The sequence below is a fragment of the Osmia bicornis genome, chromosome 12, assembly GCF_907164935.1.
Source record: "Osmia bicornis bicornis chromosome 12, iOsmBic2.1, whole genome shotgun sequence".
NCBI classification, from domain to species: Eukaryota; Metazoa; Arthropoda; class Insecta; order Hymenoptera; family Megachilidae; genus Osmia; species Osmia bicornis.
In genome coordinates, this window is record NC_060227.1 from 7508277 (window position 1) to 7527380 (window position 19104).

The window sequence follows — 19104 nt, forward strand, 5'->3', positions numbered from 1 at the left end:
CTGCCGGGTACAGAGTTTCGCGGTGACGCTCGCTTCCAGCTAAAACGGTATCGCGATCTCATCGATTTTTATTCCACATGCCTTGTCACATAAGCGAATTCCATCGAACCGTCCGGGTCTTGGTCGTTTCCGATTCGTCGGCATTGCTCCGGAGCATCTTGAAAGACGAAGCAAAGCTGGAGGCGCGAGAAACGCAAGATCAACGTCATTTGATACTAGCAAAGTCGAGATCTTTACTTCTGCAATTCGTCCGAGTATATTAGTAGATTTCTCTTATATTTCACCTCCCACGCGACAGACCTTGCTACACGTGTAGCAGCTACCGTGGCTTAGAAATATTAACTCTCGAACGGCGGACATTTTCTAACTTTTACACCGCCTCGCTGTTCAATGATTAAAGATGAAATAATTCTTTAAGAATAAAAAAAAATAAGAAAAGGAGAGAAAGGAAGGAAGAGCCTCACGGAAACGCAAGTTGGACAGAAAGTTTGTCCAGGAAATCGTATGCGATCAATGACCCCTCATTGTTGCAAACGACCACTGACTTGCATCCCAAATGGCCATAAAGAACCTCGAATTTTCAATCATTCTCTTCCTTCCTTTTCTTTACGCTCTTAACGCGGCTTGAATGATACGAAGTTAAATTAACGATCGAATGCGTTAAGGGAAGTTCAATATCCGAATCGTTAACGATAGCTTTTTAATTAAAAGCTCGAGTTACGAACAATCAGAAGAGGTATCGTTCAAGATCGACTAGAAAATGGCTCGATTGAATAACACGTACAAGAATGTACCTAATTACGATAAAAGAGATCGCGATTGCAAAATGGAATGCTATTATTAAGCTGGTTTATTTGTATTTCGCGGGTAGATTGGCTCGTTAGTCGTGCGATCGCATAAGCCAGATAGCCGTGGCTAATAGTTTTCCAGCTAGGAGGATGCACGCGAACCTTACAAGAAACATCCGCAAATTTTATCTGGACGTCCATTACCGTGACGTTGCCCGTGAACGATACACGTTAACAATAAGAATCACCGATTAAACGCGAACTGGATCTACTCTCCTCGCTAATCTACCCGTGACCGTACGTTTCTCGGAACAGTTACACACGGTTGTTTCCATCTTTTGTCAACATTTGTCGCGATGATAACGTCTGATGGCTGATTAACACCGAGGAGAGGCAGACGTGCCGGACTCTCGTTCGATACTTAACATTATTTTGAAAGAAATGATTCTACAGTAACAGTATTAGAATTTCAAAGGCAAGGATAAGAAGTCATTAGACTCGTCTACACAATCTTTCCTCGCAAATACCGAGAGAATGAAATTGTCCTGGCTGAAGAAGGAAATCTCGATAATTTGATCGTACAGTCCAGTGTACCGCTTCCTGTTACGCTCGTCGTCGATTTTCTTCGTCTTCTCAGAGGCCACTTTCGGACGTGGCATAACTAAACGCACAGCCTCGTGCATCAGACCGAGAAGATGTAATAATTCTTTGCGCTCATGCGAGTTGCTCGCGCTTGAAACTCGGCTTCTGCTCCCGGGAGATCTGTTCACGGTATAGTAGCCGCGGAAACGTGGTCTCTTCTTTAAACTAGGATATTCAGTTTCGAATTTTCAAACGGACAATATGGATTTTTACCGATAAAAAGAAACCACGTGTCAGGTGTTTTCTCGAGTTCTATATCATATCAAAATTACATCGAGTTCGGTGTGAATCAGCTGAGCGATGACTTCTGCGAGATTGAAAATTTCGATTCGGGAAATTTTAGATGGAATTTGAACGTTATTGAATTTCTTATTTTTTGAATCGTGAAATGAAACTTTCGTGCAGAATAGTGAAATGTTGCTTCTTCGAAATTATTATAAATCAATTAACGAATCTTTTCGATACCAATTGATGATTATTCGATAGCGAAGGAATCGAGGATCGTGTACGACACGGCAGGTTCTATATCCGCTCGTCCAGTTACTTACGATTAGACGCAGCATCTGCGTGGCCTCCTCTCGCCACCTGTGTACACGAACAGCATTATCTTCTCCCGCGAAAGAACACGGCTTTGTCATCCGCTCGACAAACTCGTAACTCAGTATATGTGTATCTTCGACGTATCTTTCTCCTACGACGTGGAAGATGTGACTGTTTGCACCGTCGTCGCGACCTGGCTGCAGAGGAGCAGGACGGAATATTCCGCTTCCAAAATTTTCTTCCTCCGACTCGGCTTTTCGATGAATTCGATTCGATTGAATTCGAAATTTTTCAGTCCCCGGTTAGATTTCTACATGGGGACGTTTGAATTAAAAATAAGATCGCGAAACCCGGGGTGTTCGAAATTAATCCCAACTTCCACCGAAAATTCCCCGAATTACCAGCTTAAATAAATAACGATAATAATTTGAGGAAATAATTAGAATAATTCGAATTTGTATCGAATTCGATAAATTCGAGAAGCCTTCATCTAACAAAACATATCTGAAAAATGAGATAAAAGTTTCAACCGAAATCCACGTAACTGTTCACGAGCTGCGCAAATCGTTGTTCGTCAGGGGAACAAAAAAAATTCCATCCGTTCTCTCCGAGGCTTTATCAAAGCTCACGGTATCGATATCGAATCCGTTGATCGAAATCTGCACACGGATGAAACTGGAGATTCCGTATCAGTCGCGGAAGATGTGTTCAATTCACCTTAGTGGTACGATAAAGCCAGCTCAACCTTAGCACGCGCTATAATTTTCGTATACATTCCCGATGATCGAGTCTTTTTACGAATCACAAAGATCTATACCAACGATAAGTAACAAAGGATAAAGAACATATATCGGTAGAGTTAGACACCTGATCTGAACATGATAATGTTAATAAAGAAGAAAAGAGATGGTAATTTGTAAATAAAGCAAATTGTTGGATGATAAGTCGATTCGACTCGCTCGACGACCGAGTGGATCACAGATGTGCAAACAAGAAGAACGTCGCCGATGATTGGAGGCCGAAGAATCAGAGGATCCTGTAAACATCCGTGGTTGATTTTTCGTATTTCATGGAAGTTTACTCGAGAAGCAACGAGCAGCTCGATGTTGATGAATCGTTTCTTCTTAAACGCGTCTGATCGAGGAGTTCGATTGGAATCGAAGATCTTGGATCACGTTTGCACACGTAAACGTGTTCCGTGACACTTGTGGATTTTATCACCCGCTATCGAAGCCTCGATAAAATTATTTCTGAGCTGCTCACTTCGTCGCGAATCGTTTTTATCGTTACTCTGAATTATTTTCCAGACTCGCGACTTCGTCTACCGGAAGTATTAGTTTGATTAATTCCGTAATCGAACCGTGATCCAGGAAGAAATGAAAAATTTGCGAATTCACAAATCGGATAAACTTCGCTAGAATTCTTCGCTATAGGAGACTGGTTTTCAAAGAAAAATGACTCTCGGAATATTACCACATATACATACAATTAACGTAAAAGAGCTACGATCCCATTGTACCGATAGAATTAACTTAACCCACTTTTAGACCTTACCACTTGTTAGTCGCAGTGTTAATTAAAACATCGATCGAACCGTTTTACCCACTTACTCGTGTGCATTACGTGGCTAATCTCGAGAGAACATCTTCAGCGATCTATCAAAAATAAATGAATCGTTATTAACATGTACAAGGATCTTTTAAAAAATTCAATTCTCATCAGAGGATGGTAATCTGTACGCCCAAGTGTCTTAATTGAAAATTTACACAGTATTTACCGAATGTAAAAAGCTCGAAATGACAAAAATTTATTATCCTTCGCAAAGTTTAATTATTTTCTTGGTTACACCATGAATTCTCGTAGCTACAGAACACACCTGTACCATTCTCTCTTTATATTTTTTTCTCTTTCTTTCACCCACCCAAGGAGTATATGTAAAAGAAGCAAGGAAGTATATTTCTATAGGCGCCACGTCGTTTCAGAAGGTTTCCTGTTAGAGCTGCGATAATAGCTTCCCTCGTCTCTACAACAGATTTCTAAAACCGATACATCTACAGAAACGTTAATTGTTCAAACTTCTCCAATTGATCATTTTTTTTACCTCGTAAAACCTCGTTAATCCATCGTTCACGTCGTTCTGCTAACAATAAAATTCATGCAAATCCTCCTTTCCATCTGCCTCTGTGAACCATAAGCAGCTCCTTTCACCGTTCACCCTTTCGTGGTAACGTTACATGAAAATCGGGTGTGTTTTTCCCTACGGAAAACTGGTACGATTAATCAAACTTCCTTTCTCCTTTATTATTTCCTCGATCGTGTACATTTGTGAGGTTTTCATTCCAAAGCAATAAGTATCCGGTTTCAGATAATGAAAATAAAGAAAGCACCCGTTGCACAACTATTTCTCTCAGTATCGAAACGAGTTGATCAATTAATCGAATGCACATTGCCACGAGGATTTCCATATTTCCATATTACAATGTAAACAGCTTTCACGGTGCAGAGCGAACTGCGCGTTCTCACGTGGAATAATACCGCGCCGGTCTAGCGTCGAAACAATAAAAAAAAAATCTATTCGATGAATACAAACTAATCTTGGTGCACGCAGCACCAAGGTGCGTTCGTTCGTTGGGAGGCTGCATCGCGCACGTGGGAGACAGGTAGCTCGCTTCCGGTCGCTAGAGACCATTGTACGGAGCACACCGAGTCAACACGTTGCAACCACGTACCTTCTTCTTCGCACACTCTGCTCCTCTTCTGCCACGCAAGTTGATCTTACAAAGGAATCGAGAAATAATTGAAAAATTTCCAAATTTCAAAGGGGAAGCCTCGAGGTAACGAAGAACTTCGGAAGGAAGCTGCGGATCGCACGTTATGTTACGTGCTGCAACACGTATACGCGTGTAATATAGAATCTCCGAAGGTATCGTGCGGTGGGTCTGCGCATTTCGTGCATCCCGTATAATGGTCTCCGGCCGTGGCGGCCGGAAGTGAGCTACCTGTCTCCCACGTGTGCGATGCAGCCAGCCTCCCAACGTGATGCAACGCAACACGGCCTGAGGTCGTGCGTGCACGCTGCATCGTACACGAGGACAAAAGCCACTATCCGTCGCGGTCTTCGTTATTCTTCGACCTCGAAATAAAATTAACCCTCAACTAGGAGAATCATTTATCCGGAGGATGGTGATCGATCCTTAGCTCAAATTTCGAGAAACGAAAGTATCTCGATGAAACCTGTGCAAGGAAGGATCTCCATTCAGCCGAGTGGATGCAGGAGAAACCATACGGGAGAAAGCAGTGCATACCATCTGTTCGATACGACTTCCTTCACGAAAATATTTCCACTCCTCGCGAGCGCATCGTAAACTTTATATACCGACTTTTAAAGTAGAAAATACTTGTGACAAAAGTGTCTCTTCTATCGCGATGCCTGAAGAATAGGTAGATGAGATTCCAAAGGATCGAGCGAGGTACACGAAAGAAGAAGAAAAAGAAGACGTTCTACAGGAAGGAATCTTCTCGCTGGCTTCGATGTCGGTGAATAAAAACCCACGAAGAGACACGCGAGAAGAAGAAGAGAAGTGAAGCGAAGCGGACCAATGGCCGCTTCTCATTCGTAATTCAAACAACGTCTCGTTCACAGATGAATGAGACTTCGGCAACACGGGAAGCATAAAAAGCTCGCGAGACGATCTGTAACCTGCTCCTCATCTACGTGGAGGTGCGTTCAAATACGTCCTTCTCGATTCTCTTCCCTCCGAAAATCAAACTTTCAACTAAAATTCGAATCTTCGAAATTCATCGATCTTCTCCCATGGAAAAATCAGCCGTGGAAAAAGCGAAGGAAAATAATTGGAAAAGGAAAGCAAAGGGTGTCTCGCGTGCGTGTTGCACATTAACGACACACATGCTGGAAAGTCGCAACCTCATGGTAGGTGGTTGATGAGCATATAATGGCGAAGGGAGGCTGAAGGGCGGCTTTCAGGGCGAGGCTAGACAGGTACTTATATTTACACAAGCCGCACGGACATCTGTTGTGTACAGGTAGTATGGGTACACATGAAACCACACATACACGCATATATGCTTTCCGTTAAATCACACATGTCAGAGCTTTAAAACGTTCCTTTAAGTCTAGGAGGGAATATCAGTATAATTTATTGTAATTTAATAATGAAAGGAGACAAAATTTTCTTTCTTTCAAATCTGCCACTTTGAAGGATTGCTACGTATATTAGAAACGAACGATATTTTTGCTTTGTTGCATCGGACTGGTCGACTCGTTGTAACGACGTTGCTTCCAATTGCTGGTCATATTCTAACGGATAACCTACATTCCCGTCGAACTGATACGCTCATGGCCGTGTCCACGTGGATTAGCCAGGGTCCCTTTCGTATGCAACTTTCGTCGCTTCTTTTCCTCGTACACCTCTTTATTCGCGTGTATCTCTCTACCACACGAGAATGTATCGCGTCTGTATACTCGGTCAGATATGGTACGTAAATACCACGTACGTAAGTAAGTGGGTCTCGTACCGTTGTCTCGCGTTTCAGTCAAACGACCCGAAGGGGAATCATAGAATTGTCCGCGAATAAAAGCTTCTCGAACAGGTATATACCTGCTGATGTCCCATCGTCCATTCAGACGATTCTAATTTTGACTGATTTATTGGCGTTTCCCTTTTTCTTTTTTGTCTCGACTCTTGTTCGTTTCCTCGAAAGTGCTTTCAATAGCTAATGGGCGATCGACGGTTCAGAAAGCGTTCCCGATGACGGAGCCTGTTGAAACGAGTCTCGAATTTTGGTTCGTTCGATTATTTTATTTGCCGGCCAAGTATCGAAGAGTGCTCTCGATTTTTTTTGCGAAAGATAAACACACCCGTGAAATTCGTATCGAGCCATTTTTCAGAATTCTTTGTGCAAATAAGGGGACGGGTAATGGCAAATATTGGACAGTGATTTCATGATTTAAGGCAGTGATGCTGAGGACTATCGTGCTATAAATATTTCTATTTCCATTTATGGAAATCGTTAACATTATTCGGTTTAGAAAATATCTATAGTATTGATAAAATATTAGGAACGTTAATCCGTTACTGCTGAATATGTCGAGGGTAATCGCTGATAAGGAATAGAATTTATAGAGCAAGGTATTAAAGTATTACCCGGTTGAAATTGGCGATCGTTTAATGGTAACGTTTCGTTTCGAGTCTACCCATTTTTCGTCGATATTTCGTTCAGAGAAAGGAGAAGTTTCTGGGTAGCGTTCGATTTTTATCAGTGACGAGACTTTGACCTAATCCCGGACCGGATGGACCAACGGTGACATCACCGTTCAAACATGGGCGAGGAGAAGCAAACAAGAGCGATCTAATCGCGTGCGTCACTTATCAGCTTCGAAGCTGAAAGAGAAGTTATTGACGATGCAGCATCACTCTGCTGATTCCAGGACTTTCCTGTGGGAACAGCTTATCAACGAGGCCCACCACGGGAACGTCCGCATCGGATCGGCTTGGCCACGAGACCACGCGGTCGCCATCGACAGGTTTCCGTCCCGGAAACCGTGGTCGACCAGCTCCGACCTTCCCTTCTCTCTTCCTCTTTCGATTCCTCTCTGACTAACACTCGATTCGCTTGAAACTGGGAACAAGAGGAAATCGATAGCTCGTCTTTTTTTCTTTCTGTAAAACTTTATTTCGAAAACCATTCACCGTCGTTCGGGTCGACGAGAAATCGTCTGGAAAATTCCCAATCGTAATAATGCAACAATTCCTATAGAAGTAACCCTCGAATTCTTATACCTAAGCCATTAAGGGTATCTCCTCTCTAATCGCGACCCTTTAAGCTGTAAACGGCGACTTTCGTTCGCTAATCTCGAAGAGTTTCCTAAACGAAGCACGGCAATTAGTCTCGCAGTACAATCTGAGAAACGTCTATCGGTAACGGCATCGGGATTTCGATTTTCCAATGTTCCATTTGCGATCAAAATTATCAAAAACTTTCGATGTGACACAAGTACCATATAAAACACCTTGTCATTGTAATTATCATAATCCTTCGTCAATTATTTGATTTCCTTATCTGTTGTGTATCTCGTCTTAATTAGCTTGACTCGCAAACAAACGTTGTACGGGGTGCCATTAAATTTTGATGAAATTCTCTGAGTGTAGTTGAGAAAAATCACGAACGTACCGAAGATTCAGGGGGAAGAAGCGACGTCGAGACGTCTAGGTGGTGCCATAATGTCATCAGCATCGTCTGGGAGACGTCATTAGCCATTCGAAGATCGTCCATTGGTTAGCCGTTTCGGAAACCTTCCTTTATGGCGTGCTAATAACGTGATTGCGGATTAAGCAGCTTTTCACTGACTTATTCAACGAGGCTCGTTGGCCAGAAACTTGTTAATCCCTTTTATTACGAAGGTCGTTTTATACCGATCCAACCCCTGGAACAAGGGAATGGATATCACAGAGTTTCCCAGAATCGCGATTCTCCAGTTAACAATATTTGCAAATGGAAATTTTCTCGTGTACCGCTTTTAAAAAATTCGTCAACTATGATATAATATTTGGAAAGATAATTGGACCACGCGTTTGAAGGGATAGCAAAGAGAAAAATTAACAGACTCTCTCGTTTTTGCAAATATTATCATTCAAAGATCTGCGACTCCGCTCGATAACAGAGTTATTTGCTTATGAAACCTCTTGTTTTATTCATTTTCGCAAATACTATCATTCAGTAGGATTTTGTACATTTGCAGAATGAAAGACGGTAATCCCTCGTTTTAATTGTTCCTACAAACATTGTCATTCGTGTGATTTGTCTTACAAAAGTTTAACCCTCATCTTGGTACACTTGTGCTACGGTAATCAGTCGAATGAAATATAAATTCCAAAGGATTTGAATGGCAGAACAGCGTGTCCCATCTTTCTGGAATTCTCCTCGACTTGATTGCGTACCAATATTCCTGTCGTTATGCCTAGAATCGCTCAGGTATGGAGACAGGTATGACCGAGTCCCTTGGTTAATTCCACGTGAAAGGCAAGCCGCGTTGAACACGTAAATTATACACAGCGTTACCGTTTCCCCAAATAACCGACCCGTAATTCTGCTCCTTTGTGTTTTATTTTCTCGCACTACCATCCCCTACAAATCCTTTTGTTATTGTTAAAAACAGTATTGTAACGCGACGATCAAGCGCGAGTTACTCAGTTTCTGTGTTTCGCTCGAGAAACTTACGATTAATAATGATTCAATTTTCGAAGTCACTGACTCGGAAGCGAACCTTCTCGCTTTCAGGTAGAAGAGGAAACGGTTAAAAGTCAACTACCATCCTGATCTTTTCCTTTTTTTCTTCCGGGATTCAATTTGACTTCCGACAGGTCCAGGCGCGAGATATAAATGACGAGGGTAGCTTCTTTCTTCATCCCTTTTCTTTTCGTCTCCAGGTCACGATGGACCATCTGGACATCGCGGTCAATCTCTTTACCCTTCGTTTTTATATAATGAACGATACTTGACGAAATCGTCTCAGGTAAGCGATATTAACATACGGCCAGCCTGGACACCTCTCGGAAAACGTTACGGGGTAGTTGCTCGTTGTTTCGTCCGATGGTCCTAATGTCTCGGGGTACAATAATACCCGGAGTTAACTATTGTCCTGCATTATTTTATTGGGTCCAAAGATGCGGCTGTTTGACCAACAGACTTCGAAGATTACGTGCTTTTTGTCCGGGGCCTCAGGTATACGATCTCGGGATTTTACGGTGGCTCGAAAGGGGTTGCCTAAAGGGGGTGGCTGGTTTAAGTTCTAACGATTAACCCGTATAAACGCAACGGAATTTTATTCTTTGTACATTTCTAATTTTTCCTATATTTTATACATATTAATTTCAAACATGGAAAGTTAGGTGGTAACGCCGCTTAGTTCTCTGAAACAGTTTGCTGAGTATCGTAGTTATTGCGTATTGAATTCTCGTTACTTCTCTGACTGGCGACGTATTTACCGAATAATGGCAATAATTGTAATAAATGTAATGGAGGTATACCATTATACCGTGTAGGCCCCGCAAACGAACCACCTTAACCAACGCCTTTTATTGCTGCAATAATTGTTCAGCTGAATTTACTGCCTGTCAAAGACTACTTCTCCAGACTGCAGACTATACTAGAGTCTCTAATACACAAGGCGACGAACATTATTACCAAAATTACCAACTGATCCCTTTCTATTCAGCCCGTTGAGCGTATCTCCGTGCGGGCAAACAAGAGTTCGGTAAACCCTTTAAAATGACAAAGTCCAAGGGTTCCTTCCTTCGAACATCGTCCTGTACCTGTAATAAGAGAGGGCACCGTAATAATTGTCGTCTTTCAAATCAAATCGCTACTTTCCATAGGAATATTTGGACCAGATAATTTATTTCGCCGCAAACGTTGTCTGTATACTACAGATTTTGTGTAATAATTATTACTTAATTATTATTCATCGAGGAAAGGTGCCTAATACTTATGAAAATTGATCAATTTTCACGGCTGATTTTATATTCGCCATTATTCTGAACGAGCTGACGCAAAAGCACGAGCAAGTACATTATCTAACGAAACATTAATGCTCGGTCATCCATCCAATGACGGTGACCTTGCACCTTATCGACGCTGACTATCGTCGTAATTTTCGCGATTCGAAGCTAGTGCAAGATTATCTATCTCTACGAAAAAAATCCCCTTGTTTCTTTTTTCATTTTCAACATTGCCTTTGGTGAATCGATCCATCGACCACGTATCAGGGGTTCTCTTATTAAATCGTGACATTTATTTTCCTTCTAAAAGGGAGGAAGGGGAATTGTAATCGAATTGTACTGCTCCAAATTCTCTGACTCGTTTTCAAATATCCGATCGGCTCGCGCGGCCACCCCCGTGGCCGTTTTACGTAATTCCCGTTGCATCGCACGGGGAACGGGTGCATCGGTGCACCGTTGGACGACTCGCGGATGCACGGGACCGATCGAAAGGGGGAAGCGTATCGGATCCAGAGGATCGCGCCTATCCTCCCGCTTGGCCTGGCGAGGTGGGTGTTCGCGCGCGCCTGCGATCACGTACACATCGAACCGAACGGACCCGAAGGTGCACGGGCGCCCACGGGTGCGCGCGACCGCGACCGACGCTGTTACACGACGTTGGCATAGGTACAGATTGGCATCGGGTGGGGATAGATAGAGCGGAGAGAAAGAGAAAGGCCGTCGCCCAAGTGCGGCGAGAGGGGATGATAGCAGCGTGGGAGGGGTGGCAACAGCAGGAGCCGAGAAAAACGATCAGAATCGAAAACAGAGACAACCGAATGCAACGAGGATCACCTGAAATTTAGAGTAGGGGTAAGAGGGAAGTAATAAAGGGGTTGCAACTTTCAGATCTGATACGATAAAAAAATATTTCAGATCAACTATTTTTCCCCCAAATCATTAAGCGTAACATTTATCAAACTCGACTCTTCTACCCGTGAACACATACAGAGAAACCGGACATACGCTTCTCCGGTAGAGAACACGTAGGAGCACGATGCAGCCAGGCGGGAGAAGTTTTAGTCGAATAGTGGGGATGACCGCAAGAGACTCGCGAGAGAAAAAGAAGATAGAGCGACGAAAGAGCGGTGAGGATAGAAGGAAGGGAGAGTGGTACCTGGAGGAGATCCACGGGAGTAGCCGAGCGCCACGGCAGAAGGGTGTACGACAGGAAAAAGGGGAATTGGAAGCGGTGAAGAGGTTGAAGGGTAGCCTGGTAGTGGGAGAGGCACGGCACGGCACGCACCGTCGGTCTCTCCGGAGAGTCGAGAGAGAGGGAGGGAGAGAACAGGTAGGAGGGATGATGAGGCTCGGGCGCAGGCTGGAGAGAAATTGTCAGAAGCACCGTGTCACTTGTCCGTGGTGAGTCGGCCCGTCGTGACCTCAGCTGGACCTGGCTTTTGCGTGTGCTTCCCCACCGCGTCGCATCCTTCTTCTCTCTCGTGGGAGCCGCGGTAGAGGTGTCCAGCGACCCCTTCGAATTCCCACCGGTCCTTTTACTCGTCCATGATCCTTCGTCGAGCGAGCACGCATGGATGCGACGCGTCGAACCAGTGCTCCAATCGACACGGTGATGGTGATCGTTCCGAGGGAAGTGTAGCAATATATATCGAGCCACGGAGGCTGACCCTCGAAGGACTAATCCCTTGGAAGGACTAATAATTTCATTTAACTGTTTGTGCGACGTTCCGATGCGAGTTTCGTAGAAAACAGTGAGAAATCGAGAGATTGACCGGTTCGCGAGTGAGAACCCCGATGACGAAAGCTCGTGTTAAGTGCAGAATCTATGGATGTTAAGTGCCGGGACCTAATTAGCTACTCCATGAGTGTACCACGACGCTGACGAGGGAAGCATGGATTGCTCGACGAAAGGTACGTTTCAATATCCAACGATGATCATCGATAAATCAAGATATTTTTTCGTCGTTTCCACCTCTCCTCGATATGGCGGTGGCTAACGTAGCTGCTGGTAGGGTTCTCGATTTAAAGATGGACGTGGAGAACCATCTTCGGTCAGCTTCGTTTAACATTCAGTTTTCTCAGAGAAACTTGACATAACTTTTATTCTACGTTATCTTCCATTTTTTATCGGCCGTTAAGTATATATAAATGGGAAAGAGAGTTGATCAGAATTGTCTTCGTTTACGTTTTTTTTTTATAATGACACTGTCGATCACGGTCGAAAGAGAAGAGGAAAAAACGATCTTTCGCTTATTATTGTTTTAACGATCGGTACATTGTTTCTGGATGTTGAGCCGATGGTGGCGTTAACGTCGATTTATCTGTGGCATGGGAATAGCTATTCGACTCTGAGACAACGGGATATACTCGGAAACGACCGAAATTCGATGGCTAATGAGTCGAGAGTTTGATGATGAACGAACAGCAGATTATTATCGTTCGAGGCCCCGTTGTCTCGCGCGTTTTTCGATTAACACACAAAATATCGATGCCTATCGGTATCTCCATTAACTCGGCGTAATGGGATTTTCGTTTCAAGAACACGATACGTTCTTCGTTCGAGTGTTATCCTGCTAATGTTTCGCTGTAATCAACGATAGTCAACATAGTTGTCAAAAATTGTTTCAATTCATTTAGATTATTCTTTGTAATTCGAGAAAGATTCCGAGTATTCGTAGGAAAGATAAAGTTATACATTGGAAGTGAGAGAAACCACAAATCTCTGAATCATCACGATATGTGGTGCAGCTCTAACCAGATGATTCTTGTCATCTAATTACTTACTGCAATTTTTATCTTAGCATATTTAAAAAAATAAAAAATCTAACTTCAAGAATTCACGAATTCCTGAGTCATCTCGATGACTCTTCAAACAGATAATTCTCCTCTTCCAGTATAGCTACTTAAGTTTTTACGTAAAAATCAGTAGAAGTTGAAAAATGAAATATTTTCTTTCCACTTCTATCATCTGCGGCGATAAACAGAAACGTGTCTGTGGTGTGTTAAATGTCCAGCGATCGGTCCCGTTCCAATATGGCGTCTAAAACGGAGCAGAGGCTAAAATTCGCGCGTCCGTGGAACGAAAGCTTACGAGATAACGAGATTACGCGGATCGTCGGTGACGCAGTCCCGTGTATCCTAGCAGCCAGCCAGTTTCCAGGAAGCTCGAGTATCGACTTTTTTCCGTTGCCGTTCGATAGACGGAAAGCAAGCTTATCCTAACTTCTCGTATCATCAATTACAAGAAAAAGAAGGAAAGGCGCGCACGGAGATTCGAGACTGACGTGTTTGAATTGTAATCTATCGGGAATAGAAAGAGAGTCGACAGTCCAAGTAGATAAGGACCTCTTCTCTTATCTGTGGAATTATCTTTCGAGGTGTTCTCGTAAAAAGGGCCAACCATCTTCCGAGGATCGTGAAAGAAATTTTCAAATAGGTATTTTCCTCGAATAGTTTCAACATTGTCTGGACCAAGATTTATTTTTAACGCCTATTCCATTGAAATTATAAAAATTTAAATTTTATCTTCGAATTATCTACTAATCGATTTCGATCAATTCATTTTGGTGATAATTAATTACTTTCTTCTTTCATTGATTTCTGACCCTCTGTGCAGAGATAGCTAATCACGAAATACGAGAAAACCAAATTGAAATTCGTTTAATCTTTCGGTCAAGTATCCGGCATTGCACTCGAAATTTCTCCACTTGATTTTATTAATATAACACGGATTATTCGTGATTTCTGGCCAGATTTTCGGCTAGGTACAGGTGTACGGAACAGATTTGAAAAGGACAGATCGAGTTTGATGGAGGGTAATAAGCGCGTTTTCGTACTTTCCGAAGGGTCGGTAAAAGGTGAATCAGGGTGTGGCGTGGAAAGTCAACCGCTCCTTTTTCTCGCCCCTTGACGATTTCACCCTCTGGACGAGACGTCCTAATTAACGTTAGTCTCGTCGACCACCAGGGAAAATTTTGCTTGCTATCCTAGCGTTCGAGTCTCTGAATTTCATCCTTTAAATATTATTTTTGCAACGTCCGAATAAATTCAAATATGAAAAATAATTCTCGTTATGATGTTCAACTATAACCTGACATGAATTGCTGGTATCTTGGCGTGAAGAAAAGTGAGAATTCGTTCCAGGCGCTAGAATCGGTCTCTGCATATAACGCGGGGGTGGGTATAAATGACAATCGTGTCCGGGTATATGCGGAAACACTCGGTTGGGCCACGTATACGCAAGATTTCTTTACGTGACATCCTTTACCGTGGATATAGATGGACAGTTGGCCCCGTTGGTCAATAGCAACGGTCGAGAGCAACTTAATGGGCCGAACTGTCGTCGTATAATTTCTTTCTTCGACCATGTTGGATCGATCGTTGGGAAATTTGTTGAATTTATCGAGCTGAATTGTTGAATTTATTAGAGGAAACAATAATTTGTAATATAATTTGTATTTAAAAACGAAGATTTATCGAACGAAAGCAAAACTTGATTTAAAGAGATTTCACGATATCGAAACGGAGAAAACGGGATAGAATTCGAACATATCGCGATCGTCCATTCGTTGTGGTTCCGCGTGGCCTGAGAAACCATTTTCCCCGCTTCGATCCGCGCGCGGAACGTTGCCTCCTTTCATTTTCCGCCCGCTGGATCCGCTCGTTCCCAAGAAAATCCTGAAAACGTGAGAATCGTTGTCCCCTTCCCGATCGATTCTTCGATACGGATAGGTAGAATCGATACAGAAAATATGTAGCTGAAAAATTTTGACAAGTTTTTGATTTCTTATTTTAAATTAGAAAATTCACGTCGAACATCCGCGATCCAAATCGTTTACGGGCGCAACTTTTTCGTTTTGCTTCTAGCCAGAACGATCTTATTGTTAGGCAATGCTTAGCCTGTTTGCTATCGAGATCTAGAGGTCATTTCTTCTGTTTACACGCAGGCAGATCAGCGTTTTCGAAGAAAGTATGTCTAGTCGATCATTCTCCAACGAGATAATGCTGTGTTTCGAAATCGTTCGAACCAGTGTTGTGTATTATGTTCGAACGAATGATTTAACTAAATTGATCCGAAACAAACACAACATATATCTACTGTGTGGAAGATGATGCTCTTTAACAAGAAAATCAAGTGTTCAATTACAAATCCAACCGCGATAACTTCTGATATTTTGAGATATTGATCACCGCGAATGTTAGATCATCCATTGTAAGTTTTCAACCGTAGACACGCGCGTTATTTTTTCGTGCAAACTTTGGACCCCGTAGAAATAGAATCTAATCTCACTAATCTGTATGAAGAATCCATTTTCGTGCACAGATAAGACGAGGGTTATCCTTGTCCCTTTTGCTCTTCTTTTTCATTTCATCCGCGTGATGATTCGCGTAAGTCTGCTGTTACTTATTTGTTTATGTTAATCAAAGTATTAACGGGTTTTTAACCAATGAAGATACTGTTCAAAGAGCCCCGTTACAAATTCAAATTACACCTTGATGTCTCCCCTCTTGCGGCAGCGCCCCTGTCTGTCCTTCCTCCGTTCTGCATCATGTGTGTCCCCCTGAAAAGAGAGGAAACAAGGAGAAAAAAAAAGCGTGTCACCCACGGGTAAGAGCATGGAGGGTCGGCAGAGAGGGTGGCAGGGTGTCACGGCTGGGTAAGTCCAAGGTTGTCAGGGCTACGACTCTCGAAACACACTAACCGACCGCCATCTTTGCTTCTCCTGCGTGCTGCGTGGGTGTAACCGAGCGTGGCGAGAGCGGGGCGAGGGAGAAACAGAGAAGATGGAGAAAGAAAGCCGACGTCGGACACGCTCGAAAGAACGAGATGAAAGAAAGAGAAAGAGGAAGGATGAAAATGGTGGGAGATAGGGGAAGATGAAAGAGAGCGTGCGGAAGGTGAAAATTCCGAGAAAAGCGATCGAATTTTCATTTACGTTAATTGAGAAGGAAAATTTTAGAGATTTTAATAAATACCTAATTTTTACTTCAACGGAGGGTAGGAAAAAAAACTTAAGTATAAATTAAAAATTTTTAGTTCTATAAAATTTTTATTGAAAAATAGAAGGGTCTTTTTATAAATAATTGCACGATAAATAAAAAGAAAGAAATGTGGCAATAAGATAGAGAGGCACAGTCGGTGAAAGAGAGAGAAACGAGGAGAGGAGGAGGATAAGGAGGAGGTGGTAGTGCGGTTGGCGAGTGGGGGAAGTTAGTGGTGGGACGGAGAGAGAAACGAGATAAAAGCTCGGACAGATGAGAGGCGACCAATGGGTGAGCATCTCCCCACCAATGATTCGAGCGCAGCATCCTATGATTCGTAGGAGGCACGGGTTGGCGGAAGTGCGCATGTACGCCCTCGATCAACTGACACTGCTCCCTTTTCCGTGCTTCTCTGCGACGCGAAACCTACCCCAGGGGGTGCATTGCAGATACAGGGCGTGGCGTTTGGCCCTTTGCAATGTCGCCCTTCGTTCTCCGCTTTCATCCCCTTATTTCGTTTACCTCACAAGCCGGAAACGATTGAAATTTCCAGTTTCCTCCATTTAATAATATGTATTTTAAGACGGTAGAAAAATAGAAATCAGTTTTTGTGGTTCGCAGAGCCTCGTAACCATCGGTCTCAAACGATCGGCGATCGTTAGAAATGGAAAGCAGCTGAATTTCCACTTTGCCGCGAATTTCACCGGGAGTCATGTGTCTTTCTTGAGACGTTTCAAAGTTCTAGAGATTCTCGACTGCACTCATCATACTTCTCGCATACGATCATCACGATCGCGCCTTTCGATGATCGAGATATAATATTATATTTTAAAAACAAAATTTCTCAAAATCCAGATAAGGTTAGTCAGCTCCGTCGCAGATAAGTAGTTTTTTTTATCTGTTAGATAAATGTTTATTTGCTATCCGTTGCGAAATTATCAGCCGGGAACTTTTGCGAATTTCTCATAATTCCTGAGTAAGGTGTGCATCAAGCGCCAGTCGCGGAGATAACAAATTCTATTTCTTTTATTAGAAAGGTAACGTAATTCCAAGTTAAATTTGCGACTCTCAAGGCACCTGTTTACCGGTAAAAATTTCCCAACATTTAAAAAGAGTGTCAGGTTACGTGTCGGTCAAAATATCGCGTTGGTTAACGAACGTTAACCCCGTGATTTCGCGTTCCGTTTCATTCGGCATTCTCTACGATCCGTCCACGTGACGGTTTCTCGGCAAGCGAAAAACGAGTCCCCGTTGGTCGGTAAATCATTCGTATCGAATTTATTCGCGCGTTTAGCGCGAACCGGCTCGCTAAACGCGAACGCAAACCGCAAGCTAAGTCGCAGTTAAACGACCGAAAACCCGTTCCGTCCGCGTGATTTACGTGCATGAATAAAGTCACCTGTGTGCAGCCACTGGCAGCAGGTACTACGTACGTTTGTCACCGGAGAACGCGGGTTTAATCGAGTTCATTCGCTCGCACCTGTCTTCCCCTCGTCAACTTGTCGACGACCTGTCCTCGTAAAAGATCAAATTACCCACCTTAACATTTTTTTGTCAATTTACTTATTTCGCATCGATTCAGAATTCACAGGTTTAATGTTTTTTAATTTTCCTCTTAATTTAATTGAATTTTTCTTTTAATTTAGTCACTTGTATATTCGTGTGAACAGTAGCTAGAATCGTCTGATGTTTCTCAACATCTCTAACTAGCTCGAACGACAATGATCTCAAGGTCGGCTAACCGTAGATCGAGATAACAGGGCGAGATGTTTTGTCTGCTTCCTGCTACGGGCCGATAATGCGAATCGACGCTGCGCGATTGTCAATAACGCTTAATCTAATTGCTTGTCGGATGAAAAGAATACTGGAGATAAATTCCAATGCGTAAGATCATAGTGTGCATTTAAGCTCGATCAAATAAATGAAACTATACTAAATTATTCATTAATATTATATTGTATGACTGTTCGTACTGTGACAGTCAGTGTTATTTTGTTTTTCTTTTCGTTCTCTGATATCGTTCTCGGAAGTGGCCCTCGGAAGGAGCCACGTGAAACGGCATCGAAAAGCCGCGTAAATAAGGACGAGTGTGGTCAAACTTTCCGATAAGTGTCATTGTCCCAGCTCCGGCCCGTTCTTTGCGGTCTTGTATCAGCAGTTTCCGGAATACGCGTGCACAGCCTTCTGGCGACGCGATCGTATCCTCCTCTAGGACAATTAAAAAGATTTACAAACAATACGTAAGACTGTTATCGAGGGGGGAAAGCTATTTTTCTTCCGTGCAATTGAGATCGAGTAGACGGCAATAATCTTCTTTGAATTAATTGTCAAATCTCAGAATATATGCGTCTTCCTGTTAATAACGATGGATGTTTGGTCTGGTTTCAGTTACCGTCAAGAGCGGATCCGATCAGGGACACGAGAGCGAAACGCAAGCCGATGCTGCATCGTCTCCGTCAAGCGTAAGTTGTTCAACCCGATACATATTCGTTCCATCGGCGTAATTAAATTTGTAAGATTCAGACTAAATTTAAAAATAGAACTTGGGAATATTGATCAGCGAATATTTTGTATCTTCCTGAAATAGATCTTTTCAGGTTCTTTGTCCTTAACGCGTTCCACTCGTCTGTTCC

The 19104-nt window shown here is 42.9% G+C and overlaps 1 protein-coding gene across 6 annotated transcripts in view; it reads left to right on the forward strand.

The window, feature by feature from the left end:
* LOC114878021 (ras-responsive element-binding protein 1-like) overlaps positions 1-19104 on the forward strand; it is a 37698-nt gene that overhangs the window by 10589 nt on the left and 8005 nt on the right. For 2 of the 6 annotated variants that reach the window (XM_029191346.2, XM_029191347.2), the window contains exons 1-2: positions 5034-12400; positions 18860-18933. In XM_029191346.2, the coding sequence (XP_029047179.2) occupies positions 12382-12400; positions 18860-18933 (93 nt within the window). In that variant the 5' untranslated portion in view covers positions 5034-12381. Of the gene's footprint in view, positions 1-5033; positions 12401-18859; positions 18934-19104 lie in introns of those variants that run through there. The other 4 variants (XM_029191342.2, XM_029191343.2, XR_003789688.2 and 1 more) reach the window with 4 other exon arrangements.